Below are 20,600 nucleotides of genomic sequence, written 5' to 3'. Positions count from 1 at the left end.
GATGAAATATCAGATCTTATAGAATCGATACGAAACTTAGAAATAAAAAGTAATAGCCTTCTAGAGAAAAATTTCATCTATAACCACTGAAAATTTTAAAGCAATTGGTCAAGTAATCAAAGGGAAATCGAATTTTTCATAAATATGTCTAAGTACAACAACAACAAAAATATCAAAACGATCCACAGGTCCACTACGTGTCCAATAAGTAGGCTTACCATACGTCCCGCTTTAGGCGGGACACTTCCGCTTTTCAGCGTTTTGTCCCGCCGTCCCGATAAGTTAGCCAAAAGTCCCGCTTTTCCACCATGATACACAAACATGTTCTCGTTACTGTTGTTTCTGTGTAGCGCAGCGCTAGCCTACTTACTGAAGGTGAATGCGTTCGTTTCCCGCTGATTCCCATTCATGGCAGACGTATCGCATGTAAAACCAATACTAATTAGTCTAAATTCGAATTATTTGTACCGGCATCGTTACCGTCAATTCCTTCCAACTGAACCCGATATTTGGACAGAGAATATGCGCATGAAATTTAGATAACAATATGGTTAATAAAGACAGTCGGGACAGCTTTAAATGTAGGAATGTAGGCCTATGTAGTAAAATCGGAAAATGTGAAGTTACAAAATCGTTGTCTTTTGAGTCGTCCCGATTTGAAGTCACAAAAATATGGTAACCCTACCAATAAGGAGCTTATTAACAATTACGTAAAAATGCGTCGTTGACTGCAACTAACGTGCCTTTTTATTGGTTTAGTCAAAAATATATTTGTGCATAACGAAAGCTGTTTCACTTCTCTCAGCCTGATTTTGCATAAAATCGTATTAAACGAGCGCAATACTATATTTTATTCGGATGTATTTCCCGTATGTAGACAAAAGATCATTCTATTGATAGAATTACTCTTTTCCCAGAGAAACCGCAAACTAATAAAAAAAGAATGTGAATGCAGTTTGCCGCGAATGGAAAAAAGGTTTGCGTTCTTGGTTAGATTAAATATTAATTCTGGGGCGTTATTCTCTTCGCGGATTTATTTTTGAAACGCATAAATTTATTGCCACAGCTGTATGAATATATTTCTGGTATTCGACAAAAAGTATTGAAAGGTATATATTGCGAATATCCATTTTGCCACGAACAGAGCGATACGACATGACTTCAACGAATAGGGTTGTTTTACTATCAATTGCTTGTATTGCCGGTGGAATTGTGATTGGCTTTCTCATAGGATGGTTTACCCGACCAAGTGAAGAAAGTCCACCAGCAGCACCACCTCCAATTACCGACAATTTTGCTGAGCAAATTAGAGACGAAATAAAGGAATCAAACATAGAGGAATTCTTAAGGTAGGCCTACTCTAAATACTTGCAACATATCTCTAGGGTAGGCTGAATTGAGTAATACGAATACATAGCAATAAAAATATCTTCAATCTAACACTTTCAATTTTCCGAAGTCCACACGGTAAGTTGATTTCTGATTGTGATATTGCTGTTTTAATTTTGCATAAACGCGTTGACAGTAATCAAGGGAAGGCGAATATTCACGACGACAGTAACACCTTAACATCATTATGCAATCGACAGGATGACTAGAAATGTTGCTTGGGACAACTAGGTATTTCAGAAACACAGCTTGTTACTCAAAAACAGAGATGCTCCACTATATTGACAAGAATGTCGCGTATCGGTTACCGTTATGCCAGAACTTTAACTGGACAAAAGGTTTATTCAAAAGATCGACGGACAAGAATCTTTCCATATTTTAACAAAATTTTGCGTAAAGAATCAGAAAAAGTACTCGAGTATTCGCTAACGATTCAGACCCTTTAAAATCAGTCAGACAACAGGATAATCGATGAAAGTTGTCTTTTGGATAAAGATTTTCTCAATAAAGTAGTTAAACAATTCGAGCAGCTTCCCCTTCAACCGTCTTCGAGCCTATTTTAGGGCCGTTATCTTAGAAGTCCTCGTTTCAAAGACAAATGATGCCTGTTTGTTCCTTGTGTCTAATATAAGGACAGAATTGCGCTGTTGGAATTAGCCATTCATCTGGCCCACTCTACATCAAATTTACTCTGTGATGCAATAATTTGGTACTTACCATTTTTGTGCTTACTATGGAAATACTGTATGATTAAGTAAAATTTGCCGAATTTTAGTCAAAAAATACGGAATTGAATTCCCACCCAAGGTTAGGGAGCATTCGGAGTTATTCCATTTGGTTTGAAATTGTAAAGGTCCTTTTCGTTTTCATATCCGCGTTTCCCGATATACATCCTATTGCATTAATCTGTATCAACTTTGGCAAAAAAGCTGGAGAACAATACTTGGTGCAGTTACATCTGCACCGTTAAAGCAGCCGGTTACGCGTGGCACCGAGGTCATCGAGCCGAACAACGGACAGACTGAACGAAGCTGATTAAGCTTGACGGAATAAAAAAGAGTTCCCCGTGATTTAAAATAAAAACAAGATTTTGGGTGATTTATCGGGTCTCATATTGGTGAATTCAGAATCAATTTGAAAACAATAAAAGCAATAGTCGCCTCAACATTAAGCTTATCAGCAACGATTTACAAAACGACCCATATGGACATTTCATGTCCAATATGCAACATAAATTATTACGTGGCGTCATCGCGATAGAACTTTTGTGTACAAATTACTAACATTGCTAACTTGTTCTATGTTACTGACATGCATACAGATACCTAGCAAAGGAACCTCACATCGCAGGACAGGAAGTTGATGAAGTTAAGCTTGTTGAATATATGAAAACGAAATGGCAAGAATATGGATTCCATGTTGAAGTCCATCCTTATGATGTTCTGCTTTCGTATCCAGACAAAAATGACTCAAACATCATATCAGTTCTACTCGAAAACGGTTGGTATACATATGAACACCGCATGCCATTTTTGTAAATTTCTAATAGTGAAAAACATTGGGCACTGATTTGGCTTTTAGTATGATAATCTTCTGTTTTCCGCTAACAGGTACTGAGATATATCAGTCGGAAGCAAGTGAAAAAATTTTAGATGAATCTCAAATAAGCGACAAGGTCACAAACCCTTTTAATGCCTATTCGGGTACTGGTGATGTCGAAGTGAGTTTATGGCAACAGAACTGCTTTATATCTATGTGTACGAGTACACTAATCATGATTGTAATCTTGTATATATCATCGAATATTGCTGCTAATATTGCAGTGGATTATGGAATGGGAAAACAATGGTATTTTTCAAAACTGGTGTTATGCTATTTTGATTCTCCCATACATGTATACATTGAAGCTAACCACGACTTGTGATGACTGATCACGATCATTGAATCTTTTATAATAACCTGTTTCTATTACTCCGTACTTGGAATCTAAGTATAGAAGTTCAAATTACCGATTCATATATAAAGCACAATGTCGCGATATTTATACAGGGCTACTTGGTCTATGTCAATTATGCCAGAGTCGAAGATTTTATAGAGCTCAAAAGGGAATTTGGAGTTGATCCTTCCGGTCACGTGTGTATATCGAGATATGGGCGTATATTTCGTGGCTCCAAAGGTATATATTATTTTATAATCTTGTGTATTGTATTGAAATTTTCTCAGTCTGGCTATCACGCATTTGGCCTTCTGATTGTTAAAAATGTTCATATTACTTATCGAGCTAGAAAAAAAACGAATATTTTTTATCATCAAAATTTACATTTAATATATATATAACCAGCTGAGAAATACCTTGATTTTTTTAGCAATATTAGCTGAAGATAATGGATGTATTGGACTTATTTTGTATTCGGATCCTATTGATTATACCGTACCATGGTCTGGAGTATATCCAGATGATTGGTATCTTCCTGGAACTGGAGCCGAAAGAGGAAATTTGCATATTGTGAAGGGTGATCCGTTAACACCACAGTACCCTGCTATAGGTAAGTAAAAAAAAGTTGTTCAGCATGTGACAGAGTGACTAAAAAGCATGGATTTTGTTCTTAATTACTGTACGGAGTATTTTAGATGGAAGTAATTTATTGGAGTAATTTAAATGGAAAACTTGTTGATGAGTTTTGTTTTCCAAACTTATTATATTTATCACAGTAGAAGGGTTTGCTATATATACGCAAATAATTGCTAAATACATTTAATGCAGTATCCGTTCATATAGCAAAATCGGTGAAACGTTCTCAGATATAATTTTGCGCATCTCCATTAAGTTGCTGAAATGAAATTTTTTCCCACTAGACACGGCATGGAGAATGTATGAAAACGAAACTCAACTACCAAAAATTCCTGTCACACCAATAGGCTATGACGATGCTATGAAATATTTATCAAGAATGGGAGGGTCAGCAGTTCCGAATGAATGGAGAGGGGGCCTTAATATAACGTACAAATTGGGACCAGGGTTTGAGGGAGCATTGAACGAAACAAGGTAAATAAAATCAATTGAACTTGATGATCGCAATGTACATAAAATATCGTGTAAAATGATAGGCATAGTTGCATGATCAAATATAATATATTGGTGACAGCACATTTGAACCCACGTACATTTGCACCCGTAAACTGAACACAGGACATTTGCACCTACCTACATTTTTACCCACACATTTCCATCCATAGCTTTTAACACCCGCATATAGATTGCACCCGCGGTCAATTGAATCAATGTGCATTTGCACCCACGAACATTTCCACCCGTGTACATTTGCACCCAAGCACATTTGCACCCGTGAACATTTGCACCCACGATTATTTGCACCCACGGACATTTGAACCCATGTACATTTCCATCCACCTGCGGTACAAATGTGCGTAGCTGCAAATGTCTTTGGGTGCAGTTGTACGTGGGTTCAAATGTCCGTTGGTGTAAACATCCATCAGTGCAAGTATCCATGGGTGCAAATGTCCATGGGTACAAATGTTCATGGGTGCAATCTGTATGTGGGTGCAAAATTCTGCGGGTGCAAATGTATGGATACAATTGTTCATAATGGAACCATATATATGTCTATTGTTAAATTCTAACTATATTTTTACTAGTAGTATTTGCAAGCCTTCATTGTTTACCGTCAAAGTTTATACGCTGCCGAATTTAATTATCACGAAACTTTATGATAGATAGATAACAATGAACTTAGGCCAATTCAATATTTATTCACTTCCAATACAATTTTCAGTAAAATAAAGATGCACGTCACAACCAAAAATCAACGAGCTGTTGTTCATAATATATTTGGTTATATAACAGGACACAAAGAACCAGGTAAATAATTCTTGGAAGTAATAACAGCCTACAAAAACTTTTAACATGTTTATTACTTGCAATTATGCACGCGATCCCAATGAAGCATTTCAGATTATTAGCTAAAATACCAACCGTCTATGGGAGTGTGTTTGAGTATTTACTTACAAACCATGTTATATGTGTGTAATGATTGTTGGAAGCTTTTCCCAGAGACAATAACAATACTATTACTGCAATTTTTTCGGAATTGGTAATAACACAATATTTCTTTAATACTTCAAACTTTGCTTTCATTTCCTATTACAAATTTTCAATACCGTTCGACTTTTTAGATCGATACGTATTAATCGGAAATCATAGAGATGCTTGGGTATTTGGAGCAATAGATCCTTCTTCTGGTACAGCTGCTTTACTGGAAATGGCTCGTTCACTGGGATCTGCTGTAGAAAGGGGTTGGAAACCTAGAAGAACGATTATCTTGTGTAGTTGGGGAGCAGAAGAATACGGAATATTGGGATCGACAGAATGGGTCGAGGTTGGAGATAGGAACTGAAATTAACTGAGTTCTTTATTTATATTCTCACAGAATGTGCCAGTTTGTGGGATCCTGTGGAGGCTCGGAATGCCATAAATACAAAAAAAATTGAAAACGTCTTTCAAACAGAAAAGTTAAAAGTTTAATTACGCAGATGCATTGAAATTACCAAAAGTTGTACTTTTTAAATTTCACCTGTGACCCTTTCAGTGCTTTCACAATTATTTGTAAAATAGAAATATAGTGCTTAATTGAAGATTTTTCCTTTAAAAAATTATTTTACCTGTATAAAAATATCATTTCTATATAATTTATTTTAATAACAAGACAGTGATCATATTTTTGCAGGAATTTCAAAAGCTTCTAACGTCAAGATCAGTTGCATATTTAAACCTCGATTTAGCGGTAATTGGAAACTATACTGTGGATATGTTAGCATCACCTAATTTAAATGAAGTTATCTTAGAGTCATCAAAAACCATACCAACACCGCATGAAAGTGAAATCACCGAGGGTCGATATACAATGTATGATACTTGGGCGCACAGGTTGCCGAAGGACCCTAGTGATCCCCAGAGTGTTCCTCTGTAAGTTTGCTTTCGCACATTCTGTGATAAGATAACTCTAGCCAAAGATTTTAACCGGTGAAAAGTTTTTTTTTCTTCAGTATCTAAAATATTCTATTTTTGTTTAACGATATTTCTATTTTAGAATAAAAACACTAGGATCCGGAAGCGACTTCACGCCATTTGTTCAGGTAGCTGGGGTTTCATCTCTCTCGACAGTTTATACTTATGACGAGGTAACTTTCCAATAAGTTCTTCTGTGCAAATTATATATATATATATATATATCAAATTACAATCGCATAGTGTTCCGAGCTTAAAACCGCCTGCGTAACTTGTTACTCAATCTATACTGAACGAGTAATATGAAGCAGTACTTTAATACTTGTTTTTATTTCAGTCTATTGGAATTTCGTATTATCCTGTGTACCATTCCGTATACGAAACCTTCGATTATGTGAAAAAGTTTGTTGATCCAGATTTCAAATTCAGCAAATCTATAGTGCAATTAATCGGAGAAGTTGGTCGTCGATTAATAGATTCTCCCATTTTGCCACTCAACTGTAAAGATTACGCAGCAAAACTTCAGGAAGACAAAAACTCGTTCATCGCACATTACAAAAAGCTATTAGTTGAACATGGATTTGATTTGAGTAAGATTAATAACATTAAATACGCTGTTTTTGCAACTATACGTAGCAAACAGTAGCTTGAGCCTTTTAAACATTTCATGTTATAAAAAGTAAGTTATAAAAACAATGGTAGAGTAGACGTATGGACTCAACCGACATTTGAATGGCCTACTGTGTGGATAGGACCGCGGCTATTGGTTAAATTAAATTGGTTACTGAAGACTTCAATACTTTTAAATATGTATATAGCCTACATATTTATATACATCTACAAATAAATACATATCTACAATTAGACTCAATAGCATTCACCAAAACAGCCTTTCAATCTTATACCTTTTATTCAGAACAGTTCGATTACGCAATAGGGAACTTTACTGCAGCGGCAAAAGAACTTCATAATAAAATTAAACAGATTGACATGACGAAGTAAGCGTTTACAGTTTTTATTACTTATCGATCTCGATCGGTATGTTGATATGTAGATAGGTATTTGTCTGTTAGACACTTTCGTATATTACGCGATATCTCACGAAAGCGAGGTTGAATCTGCTCCAATTTTTGCATGTGCATTCATCATATCTCGGACCAGAAGTCTATTGGATGAATTATGTCGTATAATTAGCGAGTTCTTGATTAATTAGTGCTGGGACACGTGGTATCGCTATTGAGTCAGAGCGAAGGAATCAAAACCGCAGTTTCTGTTTTGGGGGATCCACTTACTTTCATCGTTTGTTATTTTTTTAGATTTTTTTACCTATGCGAATCAGAATCTTTTGCGAAGGATGGTGTGCGTAACAATGCCCTGTTTGCAATTTGGAGGGTTTAGGTATTTTGGTTACACGCCGCTTCGATTTTGTGGGGCTGGTCGAGTAAAATATTGAACATGCGGAAGATCGATGTATCGGCGGTCTCCGATCGCTATCTAGTTTTGTTAAAACTGTACCAGTTGTAGTGATTCATGTAAATTTCAGAAAGTGTAAAAATGTCTAAAACATACAACTAATATAAAATAAGAGAGCATTTTTCAGAAGGTAGTTCATATGGATTAATTGAATTCAGTTTCGGATTGGTTTCATAATAAGACCATATTACAAATCAGTAACAAGAATAAGGTTAGCTTTATGTTTCAGCCCCATACGAGATCACTTAAAACTCGATTGATCCTAATATGGCCTTTTCAGTTTATGCGCTTGCTCGCAAACCTTTCGTCACGAACTCTCGCAACCGATTTTCAAATACAATGTTTTCACGCTATTGTAGCCTACTCGTCCTTGACGCCCACATAATAATCATCCAAGAAAAGATTTTTGCGAGAATTTCTCTTTCACCATATACCTATTTTTCAGCGAACTGAAAGTCCGAGCAATCAACGACCAGCTGATGCAATTGGACAGAGCTTTTATAGATATGAATGGAATTGGAGAAAGAATCAATTTTAGGTATGGAATTCAAAATCATGGACATTCTTAAACTTCAGACAAATTCACAGAAACTACAGAATATATTTTTCAACATAGGCACGTTATATATGCGCCAGGTCTCCACGATTCATACGCAAGTTCAGCATTTCCAGGATTAGTGGACTCACTTTTTGACATTAAAGCGGACAATAATCAAGCTGATAGATGGAGAGAGGTATTTTCATTCTTTATGTTGTCCAGCAGTCTAGTGGTCCGGGCAAAGTATAGTTCTCTTTTTGTAACTGTTTCAATTATTTTCTCTATCTTACCTCACGCTATATCTGTATACTCCAGTTTACCAGCCACGTGTGTACTAGGGTTACCAACTATGAAAAGTTTCAAAAAAGGACATAGATTACCGTCATTATTTATTCTGTAACTTGCAGGAAAGAACAATATAAAACAATGAAATAAAAAAAATTATATACAAGCTAAAAAGATATAATAAAACAATCTTCATGTGTTTTTTTTATTCAATGTTTATTTAACATTGACCCAAACAATGTTAAAAAAATTGGTATTTTTTTGGCTATTTGAGGTGGACCAAAGGCTTCCAAATACATAAACGGAGGCGATTTTTTAAGAACGGAACAATATCAAATACAGTACTATCTATAACTATCGGGCAAAACGACGTTGGAAAGAATAAAGGACAATTACCATATTTTCTAAATGCTAAAAAGGACAAGGACCGAGAAGCTTAATTAAAGGATTGTCCTTTGAAATAATAGATGATTGGCAACCCTAGTACTGTACCCAAATAATAATACGAGTGATTGAACCTCAGAATTGATTTATAATTTTGACAAAAATAAATTTCTAGTTTCGATAATATAAATTTCCTTATTCAGGCTAAAATATGTTTTTCATTGAAACTCTTGTTCGATAGTATGTGATAGCTAGATTTCGAATGCACAAATATTAGTTTTGGACATAATTAAAATATGCGCATATATAAAATATAGCAGGCTTAATGGTTTTCGCATTTTCGTAGTGACCATTAATTTGAGGGGGTTTTCAATCTGTATTCCATCTTTTATCCATTGGCAAATTTCAAAAATAAAAATGACTTCCTCTAGCATAGCTTATACCTAAGCCGTTTTTTAAATGCAGTGGGTGGAATATGAAATACTAGGCTATATGTTCTCTCCTTAGCAAGAGCGTAATAAAAAATATGTCGCCCAACAGTGTACTTTGCAATCCCAAAAAGTTGCAATCTTTCATGTGAACAACGGCAACTAATTAATTGATTTCGATTTCTTGAAATTTATTTTTCAAAGCTATCAAAATTTTGACAACATTTCTTTTTGGATGGACTCAACTGCCTGTAAAAGATATAACTGATGTCTCATGTGCATTTTATTGCAGGTCGAAAGACAGTATTCTATTCTTCTGTATCACATCGGTTCAGCTGCATCTACTTTACGTGAAGTTGTTCCAGTTAAAGGATACTCCAATTACAATAAATAGAACATATATGTTTACAGAATAAAGTACTAAGAAATATGAAGATTCAACCATTATAAGATAGTAGGCTATAAATATCATTCAAATTTCTGAAGATCAAATAAGAGCTTTGTACATTTTATGATAAAAAAAATCCCCTGTAGTTTTGTGATCTTTCATTTGCTCATATTTATACCTGTAAATAGGCATACCTGTAATCATACAATCAATTAGCCCAATTCCAGAATGTTCACAAAATACTAACAAATATATAGATCGATTGTGCATTCTGTTTGATGAACAAATTAACACAGTGAAGCCTGTGGCTACAAAGGAAATTGATAAGGTGCGTCACATCGAGAGAATTTGAATTAGCTATATATGGAATGACTTGCTGTCTATTTTGTCATTAACCTACAGATCCGAAATTTGCCGAAAAAAATACGGTAAATTTAAAAGATAAGAAATCAGCTTAGACATATGTGCGTAATACATTAAATAAGCCAAGACACCAATGCCGACCAGTTTGCTCCAGATGCTACGAGTTGAATAGAAACTTGGCGAAAAGCAGCAAAATTTCGGAAAAAATAACGAGACCTGAAAAGTTAAACAGAAAGTTGAGAAACAAGTAACGGCTTAGTATAGAGGACTTGCACGGGTCACGTGACTTTGTTACTGGACGGCAATAAAACAAAAACGTCCATTTGGCTCCTGTCAGTTGCAAGTCGGATTATACGTTTCCGTTTTGTTTGGCTGTTGAAAATGGTTATTTCGTATTGTTCCGTTGGCTGTACGTATAGTATAGACAACGAAATGGATCTTCAGTTATATTCCACTGATTTCAAAAGATCCGAACGTCGCGCAATGTGGATGTCATCTATTGCCTATTGCATTGACAGAACTGCTTGGTGTCAAGTCCAGAAGCCATCTTACATGTGTTTCACTGTTTGCGTTGATGGTGAGTGATAATGTAGTGATAGTGTGCCGTTATCAATTTCTTTAAATATTCACAAGCTCCCTCATTTCAATGGAAAGCAGATGACAAACTTCTGTTATTAGTAGGCCTACTTCAGTACTTGCAGTTGCAGACTTGACTTGTGAAAGACAGTAAGGAATTAATAATCAATTGCTATAAGGTATTGTTTCCTTAATCAGCAGGTAATCTATTACTAAGTGTGAAAGGTTGAATAGATAACTAAAGTTTAACACCAGTGGTCATGCAAAAAATAACCAGAATTCAATTGAATTCGGCATCTAGGAATACGCTCGCCACCGCATCACTGATCACCCTGGGAGTTTCACAGGTTTCAATCACCAGCGGTTCACATGACCGCTGATCGGTTACGACCCTTCCCCACCATCCAAGTCCATGCTTCTGAGAACAAATAACTGGCTCCGCCTCCCCCCCCCCCCCCCAACAACTGATCCAAAATGTCTTTTTATTGTCATTGGTTAAAAAGATATGCTACCCGGAATCAAATTCATTTACGACTATAGTGGCTGTGGTGGGATATGGACCTAAATTTCACACTCCTTGATCGTTAGATTTTATGAAAACTCTTATCTGTATCCATTATCTTACAGATATGGGTGCGACCATGGAATAGATGGATGGCAAAGTATAAGTTGCAACAAGACCACAGTGGCACAAGACCTCAGCTTGCGTGACTTGAAAATACATCCTCAGTATTCATTTATTGATGCTTATCGTAATGACAAAGTAACTTGTGATTACTGTGGATTGGTGGAGATAAAGTGTCCATTGTGCTTTAACGAAAGCAACTTTAAGACGACCCTATCAGGAAAAAAATTGCTTCGGTGGGTCTGGTAGTGAAGGTTTCAGTCTGAAGTTGGACACCGATACTACAACCAGATACAGTTGCCAATGAAACTTAGCGAGGCGTAATATTGCGACTTTGTGATCTGAAAGGAAATTCTGATGGGTAGCCGGCTAGCCGCAACCTTTTGTTTAAAGAATATTATGAGATATGACTTAAGAGTCTAAACTTTTATTTGAGAGGGATGTAACCCAAGCTAATTTGCAAATGGTATTCATGGTACCAAATATATCACACACTTTACAGTAATTATAAATTATATTTGAAAAATAAAGCACATCAAAAATGTATTTTTAAAAAACAATTGGTATTATCTGCAGATACTAGATTGATATTGAGATTGACCATTTCAATGCTAAATTTTCTTTAGTCAAAAGGCACACTTGATTCGCAAAGATTTGTGAATGCGCACAGTACACCAATCTGTCTAATGTTTTGATTCCACAGGCAGGAGGTAACCTGGAAGTAACATTCCCTAATTTAGAGTAAAAAATGTAGGGGGGGGGGGAATTTCTATCAAATATTTTACAGCATTATGGTTCTTGTGAAAAGGGGTGTAGGCGGCTTTTATTGAAGTGTGTTAGGTCTAGTCGAAAGACACATTAAATGTTTATGCTAACAACTGCAAATTAATATTGCAACGCATACAAGTTGACAGAATTTGTTGAAATGGTCCTGCCTTTTGCCTTTCTTCAAAATACCCCTTTTACTAACTATTCTCTTCCTCTCTGCGGATGGCAAAAATTCAAATATCGATGGGACATATAAGCAGCTGATAATGGATTATCTTCCCTTTTTCCTGAAAATAAATTAAACACTAATCATCATTTGACAGTGCCAAGTTTGTGTATCAGATCAGTAATAAATTACCTGCTAAATAACAAAACAATCAGACAACACCTTCTGACCATTAATGAAGATTTCTTTCAATTTAAAACGCAACTATGCCTACCAATGTGGGTAGCTTTCAGGATAGAATTTATCTGTGGTTGGGGACAGATTGCAAGGTGCAACATCGTACGATTACCATTCTATGTCAGGATTAGTTAGCCAGTTATTTGTTTTAGAAGCATATACTTGATGGTGGGGGATGTCGTAATCGACCAGCGGTCGTGTGAACCACCCTCAGTGGAAGGAAAGCTGCAATCCCCTCGCACATAACTATCCCCGCATGGGATTGGAACCTGTGAAACTCCCAGGGGGATCAGCGATTCGGTGGCGAGTGTATTCATAGATGGAGAATTCAATTGAATTCTGGTTATTTTTTGCATTAGCACTGGCGTTAAACTTTAGTTATCTATTCAACTTTTCACACTTACTAATAGATTACCTGCTAACTAGGAAAACAATACCTTATGGCAATTATTGATTGATACCTTACACGAGTCAAGTCTCAAGTAGGCCTATGCCTACCAATAACAGTAGTTTGTCATCTTCTTTCAATTGAAATGAGGGAGCTTATAAATATTTTAAAATTTGATAACGGCACATGATGACTCACCATCAACGAAGTGCTGTCCGCAAACAGTGAAACACAAGTGAGATGGCTTCAGGACTTCACACCAAGCAGTCCTGCCAATAGATAATATCCACATTGCGCGACGTTCCGGATCTTTTGAAAACAGTGTAATATAACTGAAGATCCATTTCGTTGTCTATACTATACGTACAGCCAACGGAACAATATGAAATAACCATTTTCAACAGCCAAACAAAACGGAAACGTATAATCCGACTTGCAACTGACAGGAGCCAAATGGACGTTTTTGATTTATTGCCGTCCAGTAACAAAGTCACGTGACCCGTGCAAGTCCTCTATAAGCTGCTGCCATTTTCCATAACTTAAATCGATTAGTCCAGTATTGAAAAATAGGGGAGCATTGTTTATTACCGTGTATGATCTAATTGTGAATTGCGATCGCTATGGATACCAAGTACGCGCCGATATCTCGTGCATCTTGCATTCTTCGCCTGGATCTGTTTTTCCGTTTTACATCATACTATTATAGGACCATACTGAAATGACGGGTCTTGTTCTCATTGAACCGACAGAACTTTATAATATTTTGAATCAAAGAACGGTGTATCCATGCTTGAGTGACACAAATTTTCTTCTGCTTTTAGGTAAGTCACTTTTTAATTTTATGGTGATACAGGTTTAATTATGAGTCTTACTTATAACAATAAGTTGAAACGGCTTGTTATACTTGTATGGATAGAAGGTGGGAGAAGAAGGTACAACGATATAATAGTAGTGATCAAGCAGTCAAATGGGTATGGCCCAACCATTTTGGACTGAAGAAGTGCCAGCCATAGTACTGTAGTAATCTCAATCTAGTGGCAGAGTGGTGAAGTACTGATGCTTCTATTACTCATTTCAATTATTTTCTGTGTTAAGATTAAGTGATTTCATTGCTTTGAATTGTTAGAAATCATAAATTTTACTATCGGCCCGTTTTTTTCCACTGCAATTCTCTAATAAACATTTTAAGATGCAAGAAAAAAGCTGGAATATGATGAAAGTCATGTCATCTGTGCAAAACGGGCACCTTGCAGTGAGGATGAAATATTTTCTGTTCCATATGATGCTGAATTGGAATGCAAAACTCATGTGATTGTTTATGACAGTAATTGTCGAACGTTACGAGAAAAAGGTTTGTATATCGATGTACTTTCTTTGCTATGAATTTGGTGCATGCAAAACAAATGATAAAACATATGAATTAGTGAAAATTTTCACAGCAGGTTACAATTCAACCGTATTTGTCAAAATAATTTTATAACTTCACTGCCATGTTGTGAATACTTCTGATTTCTCTAAAATATTCCCACTGAACAATTTCAAATTGAGGATATGCTTCAGGCAGGGCAGTAAAGTGTGCATCAACAATGGCAGGAAATGGGAGTAAAAATCCGGTGAAAATTTTACGTGGCGGGTATGAGGATTTTTCAGCGATGTATCCATTTCTCCGAACACAAAAAATCATTTATCTTCCTCAGGTAATTTTATTATTCTTAGAAACATTCTTATCTAATAGTATGCTATATTTCTTCAGTTCTAGTATTGTAATTCAATTCAAATATTGCTCTTTATATAATTCTGAATAATTTATAAGTATTTTTTGATTTAAAGATGTTTATTCCAGGAACTGGATGTATTGAACACATATCCGTGTGAAATACTGCCTAGTATATTATATATTGGAACAAAAGACCAAGCTTGCAGTAAGACAGTACACAAAGATCTCAAGATACAAGCACATTTAAATATGTCTCACTCAACTGATGCATTGTAGGTTTATTTCTTGTTTCAGCCTTCTTGTCAGATAAAAATTGAATCAATAGAAAAATATCCATCTTTTACACTTTTGATATTTGCTGTAGATCGTAGTTCATTACACCTTTGATGAGCGTCTTAAGCTTTGACCTTTCTAGCTAATTGAATAAGACTCTACTAAACTAAAATAAATTCATACAACACTATCAATCTACATGCTTACACATATTTTTTTTAGCTTTACTGGAGAAGATAAAAGCACTTATTTACAAATTCCGATTGAAGATAATTGTGAAGCAGATTTTAGTTCTCATATCCCTAGAATACTTGATTTCATTGGTGAGATGCGTGATATTTGGTATTAGGATTTAAAAAAATTACAAAACTTACATAAATTCCCGAACAAAGGGGTCAGTATTATTTTCTAGCAAGTCCACCACAATTAATTCAAATACGAGTACACTCGCCAAAGAGTGGAACCTCAGTCAATAACATGCTAAAGATACTAAGAATTGATCAAATATCGACTGACATAATAAAGGACTCGAGACAGTGTGAGTCGTAAAAACACCTCATTGGTAGAAAAGAAGTTCTCGGAAAAACATTTGGCATTGAATTTCTATGGGCAATATCCATGGCCAAATTTTAACAATGAATGAGTACAGAAAACTTAGTTTAGACTGTGACAGGATCAAAGTCCAATAAGCAAACTTCATTCTGCAGAGGAAGAGATGCCAAGAATGCTTATTGACGCAGCAAGAGAATTTACTGTGATAGATTAACCAAATCAATTTTTCATTGCAGCCAATAATCGCAAAACATTAAGAACAATGCTGGTTTGGTCAGACAGAGGAATCAGTAGAAGTGCTGCTGCATGCATTGCATATCTCATGACATATTACAAGTGGCCCCTAAAGGTTAGTGAATTTTTTGTGACTTCCTTTGACTGTATTTCTGATGCAGTTCGTTTAATTTCTGATTTTTTCTGTACTTTGACTTTGTCATTTACCTGGGAGATGTATTTAACTTGACTTCTCTGCAATCAAATCTCCCCGTCTTGTACCAGTCCAGATTATAGCAAATTAATTGTTCGTGGTGGATGAATTTGGGGAAAGCCTAACCGGACATAATTTACAAGAGCCATTTCGCAGCTGTGAAAATCAGAAATTCTTTTCTTCATATTTATGGAAACAGTGTAATTGTTGGCAGTTGTGCCACTATTGCGAAGTATGTACGATGTACTGACCTAATATATACTAATTTTACAACTGACTTCATTGCTTACAGGATGCATGGCGTCACATCAAGACTTGCAAATTTACAGTGAGACTAAACAGAGGACTTGTGCGGCAACTATCAGATTATGAAGAGAAGTTACATGAGAACAGAATGACAAATGTGGATGATCCGAACTATTGATGGGGCACTTTCTTTGCACAATATTTTTAGTATTTCAATGTCTTTTTTACTTTTTCAATTTCATAAAAATGGTATGCACAATAAAAGTTATTGATAAAAACTAATAATTTTTTTAATGCAAATAAATGGGTTTCAGTATATATTTACAGTAGTCACTAAAAGAGAAGAATCTAAAATAATTTCATCATTTTGGTCGAGAATGAGGAGACAGGTCGTATTTATTTAATTTTTCAACTAGAAAACATAATAAGTATGATAACAAGTATAATTATGAAAACATAGGATAAAAATCATTCAGTCAAGTCGACTATGGAAGTAGCTATCTAGGAAAATTGTTGCATACCGGTATGCTATGTCTTGCTTGAACCGGCAAGTAAGTCATAATCGACCAGCGGTTAAGCCAACGCAATGACTATGAGTTTTACGAATTGTCACGAGAATGAAACCTATACCGGATAGGGGATACTCATCGTTCGATGGTAAGCGTTGTCCGAACACAGTAAATACAAAAGCACATGTTTGGAACGAAATGTTCGTGGTTCACATAAACGTGTAAGAAAGAAACAATACGTTCATCGCGAACAGCCATGTTACATTTATATATGGGAGGTTTGCGTAACAAGCAATAAAACTTGACTATATGCGACGACGAGTAATACAACAATACCTTGATGATCATATTATCACAAACCGAAATACCTTGACATGTGCTTGGAGGTAACCCCAATGGCTTGATAATCTATTTGATTAAAAAAGACACGCATATCCTAAATGTTTAAATATGTATCTCTTTTAAACTAGCTCCGATTTCTGTTTGCTCTTTTCGTTTTTTTTATGGATTTTTGATTATTAAATAATAAAATAAACAAATATATACATTAACAACAGGATTCATCATTCATTTTCCTGAAATCTTAAAGTAGGATTTACATATTTATCCCGGGGGAGATGGATTAGTTATTTATTTGTTTTCGGAAGCATTGACTTAAGTGTTCCATTGTTTGTTATCTTGGTTTCACAGTATAAGTTTAGTTATATATTGTTAAGTATTGAAATCATTTATTTTTATTTCTTAGACCGAAAATAGGTGTTATGTGCAGCAAGTTTACGAAAAAATGAGTTCAAGTAAGTAAGTAAGGCGTCACCAAGTGGAATCATTCCGTGCCTGGGAACGGGCATTGGGGCAACTGTGTCCCAAAGTTGGGCACGAACTTCCAGCACAATGGTTTCCGTCGGAGGTTGTTTTGTATCTGTATTTTTTGTTTTTGTCCTGTCTGTATTGGGAGTGAATGCATCTTTTGGAGACAGGTCGACAATATATCGGGTAAGTATAGTCGCTACTGCATGTTGCTCCAGGCCAGTGAGTTTGGATTTTAATGGATAGTCAGTCAGTAGTTTATTTTATCATATACCAAAGTACACAAAGGAAAAACATAATTACGAAAAAAATATATATATAAAAAAAAACGTCGTAACTTAACGAATTCCGAATGTTAAGTTTTATTTTAATTTATTGCCTCATTGCGCCACTTCATAGTTAAATGCTAATTTAATGATAAAGTTTATGAATTTGTTGTTGTATAAACTAAAATCAGATAAAAAAATATTAAATAATTGCATATGCGATAAACTCACATGAATTTTTTAATTGTCCAAAGGTAAATTTTTCTGTTTCTGGTAATTTATTCTACTGAGCAACTCATTCTAGTGTTCTATAGATACGATATTGAGAATGCATGTATTAAATCGACTACTGTTATGAATATTTCAGTCGTGCTGTGAAACATGTATCAGAAAAGACTGTATCGGACCGCAGAAACTGAAAATATTTCAAAAAAATCAACCTCTTCCAGAGAAACTATTATTTTGGAGTTGTGAAGACGAATGTCGGTATGGTAATTCTATTCGATTGAACGGGTAAACACAGTGTGCTACTAATGAATTCTGGTTAATATTCTTTTGAAATTTGTGATTGGGGATGTCAGGATGTCGAAAGCAATTTCGAAACGTTCATTGGAAAATATTCTTACATTTGGACGCTGAATTAAACAAAAGTTATCTTCTTTTAGTTTTTGTTTGGATAGATCTTGTATGATAATTTGAGCATGACATATTTTAGTCGTGTTAGAGTTTTTCACAAGGAACCATATGAAAGCAATGAGGAGTAGGATCACCTGCATATGTTTATGAGAGGGGTTGCATGCTGCACATTAGTGTTTTAGGTCAATATAGTCTTGCGCATGCATCTTGTCTCCAACATTAGCAATTCTCAGTTTAACTATACTTATTATGAGACAAATAAACATACATATATACTTCAAAAATTCAACAAACTGAATTCCTACAGTCACTAAAACATCTTTTTTAAATGATGAATAGCCTGTTATCCACTACAGCCGATCATTATCACAAATGAATCAATATTACCTCTAAATTGTTCCCTTCTGACTATACCCTTTTCTTACTGACTTACCAGATACCAATGCATGTGGCAGACGGTAGACATCTTCACCCAAAATAACCAGCCAGTGCCTCAGTTCCATGGAAAATGGCCGTTCATTAGATTGTTTGGAATCCAAGAACCAGCTTCAATGATTTTTTCTGTTATGAATGGAATTGCTCATATTATTTCTTTAAAATTGTTTGTGACAAAAGTACCATCTACAAATCGTTTGTTTTACCCATCCTTGGCTTTGGGTATCGTGATGATCATTGTATGGGTATGGTCATCTATATTTCATACCAGGGAATTCCCATTCACTGAAAAAATGGATTACTTTTCTGCAACTGCTGCTGTATTATGTAGTATCTACTACTGTATTTTTAGGATTTCGCTTGGTGTACCCTACCCAGATCAAACAAACGGAAAAACCCTAGTCCGAATCGCTGCTGCTCTTATCCTCGTTTTATTTTTTATTTATCATGTTAGCTATCTCACATACAAAACATTTGATTATGGCTACAATATGTTTGTAAATGTCGTAATTGGACTCACCAATGGTGCTGCTTGGATATTTTACCATTGGTTGACAAGAAAAACTTTTTCCCATCAGTGGAAAGCTTCTTTCATAGTTGTTTACACATCTTGCTTACTTGCGTTCGAGTTGTTAGATTTTGTACCACTGTGGTGGACATTTGATGCACATTGTTTATGGCATTTAGGCACTGTAATATTTCCCTTTTTTTGGTATTCGTTTTTAATTGATGAATGTAGTATATTTAAAGATCAATCAAACACTAAAACAGCATAGCTGGTTTGGTGTTTGTATATGCAAAGTATGTGTGTTCTATGTGACTGATCTTATTTACTTTTTACACACTTCTGGGAAAAATAAATTTGGCTATGCATTTTGATAATAATTCATTGTCTGTGCGTTGACACATAGGGAAAGAGGTGATTTTTACCACAAAGCAGTAGCGCTTGCTAGATTTTTATTTATCAATAGAAGAGTATCAAAACAAATGCGGACAATGAGACTGAGGAATAATTTGCGTAAATTTATGGAAAAATTCATGATGCCTAGATATGGCAATTGTCGTTACAATGATAAAATTACACACCACGTTGAGATTTCTTGTTTTTCAGAGCTATTTTCAGTTATTAGAGTCTTCTGCCCCAATGGTATTCGGTAAAGTGATATTTTTATTGATTTTACAAAGTTATTCTGCAACATATACATATTAACTCGCAGAAAAGGAGTGCAAGTATGCTGGTATAAAATGACTGATCAAGATATTTCAGTTCTAGAGTTTGGTTGGGATTATTCTACACAAAAAGAATGTAGTTTTTTGCACTATTTTCATTTGGCTAAATTACCAATATGTCCATATTCAAACAGCCTTCAGTTTAATTGGGATTCGGAATTGAAATAGCCAGGATCAATATTTAACTAGAGCGCATGTCCTGATGAATCATACTATTTGGACCGCCTTTGACAAAGTCAATTCATTCCTATATTGTGGCATGTACCTTCAAATTACACGAATTACCTTTAAAAGAAAAATCAAGTAGTTCTACGCAGATAACTATTATCCAGCACATTAACAAGCCTCAAAACTGTAAAGAATGAATGCACACATACACACACATGAAATCTTTGACCTTACAAGTAGCAAAAGCAACTCCTGTCTTATCTTAGGCCCGGCTGTCCCCCATATAATGATCTGAACACA

The 20,600-nt window shown here is 35.4% G+C and overlaps 3 protein-coding genes and 2 long non-coding RNA genes across 5 annotated transcripts; 4 read left to right on the top strand and 1 right to left on the bottom strand.

Annotated features, from left to right (window-relative positions):
• Positions 1–1,155: 1,155 nt before the first annotated feature.
• Positions 1,156–9,941, top strand: LOC120336251 (N-acetylated-alpha-linked acidic dipeptidase 2-like). Its single transcript, XM_039403881.2, has 15 exons — positions 1,156–1,349; positions 2,711–2,889; positions 3,000–3,109; positions 3,439–3,565; positions 3,756–3,935; positions 4,246–4,435; positions 5,184–5,269; positions 5,584–5,786; positions 6,135–6,373; positions 6,498–6,588; positions 6,753–7,005; positions 7,332–7,413; positions 8,334–8,426; positions 8,505–8,622; positions 9,816–9,941. Exons 1-15 carry the CDS (start codon positions 1,156–1,158, stop codon positions 9,915–9,917), a joined length of 2,247 nt encoding a protein of 748 aa, XP_039259815.2. The 3' UTR covers positions 9,918–9,941.
• A 587-nt stretch (positions 9,942–10,528) lies between these two features.
• On the top strand, positions 10,529–11,983 carry LOC144419936 (uncharacterized). The gene is made up of 2 exons (XR_013474386.1): positions 10,529–10,851; positions 11,478–11,983. It is a non-coding gene; the product is annotated as an uncharacterized LOC144419936 (long non-coding RNA).
• Positions 11,984–12,243: 260 nt separating this feature from the next.
• On the bottom strand, positions 12,244–13,548 carry LOC144419937 (uncharacterized). Its single transcript, XR_013474387.1, has 2 exons — positions 13,233–13,548; positions 12,244–12,530 (listed from the first exon to the last, which is right to left on the bottom strand). It is a non-coding gene; the product is annotated as an uncharacterized LOC144419937 (long non-coding RNA).
• A 102-nt stretch (positions 13,549–13,650) lies between these two features.
• On the top strand, positions 13,651–16,540 carry LOC120336252 (serine/threonine/tyrosine-interacting-like protein 1). Its single transcript, XM_039403884.2, has 7 exons — positions 13,651–13,855; positions 14,224–14,385; positions 14,595–14,731; positions 14,878–15,023; positions 15,247–15,347; positions 15,813–15,925; positions 16,296–16,540. The coding sequence occupies exons 1-7, from the start codon at positions 13,753–13,755 to the stop codon at positions 16,425–16,427; spliced, it is 894 nt and encodes a 297-aa protein (XP_039259818.2). The 5' UTR covers positions 13,651–13,752; the 3' UTR covers positions 16,428–16,540.
• Positions 16,541–17,569: 1,029 nt separating this feature from the next.
• Positions 17,570–19,787, top strand: LOC120335706 (GPI-specific phospholipase A2-like PGAP3). The gene is made up of 3 exons (XM_078109668.1): positions 17,570–17,751; positions 18,199–18,317; positions 18,904–19,787. The coding sequence occupies exons 1-3, from the start codon at positions 17,650–17,652 to the stop codon at positions 19,676–19,678; spliced, it is 996 nt and encodes a 331-aa protein (XP_077965794.1). The 5' UTR covers positions 17,570–17,649; the 3' UTR covers positions 19,679–19,787.
• Positions 19,788–20,600: the final 813 nt, after the last annotated feature.

This window comes from Styela clava, chromosome 2 (assembly GCF_964204865.1).
Source record: "Styela clava chromosome 2, kaStyClav1.hap1.2, whole genome shotgun sequence".
NCBI classification, from domain to species: Eukaryota; Metazoa; Chordata; class Ascidiacea; order Stolidobranchia; family Styelidae; genus Styela; species Styela clava.
The sequence above is the reverse complement of the archived record's forward strand: the minus strand, read 5'-3'. Positions and strand labels throughout refer to the sequence as shown.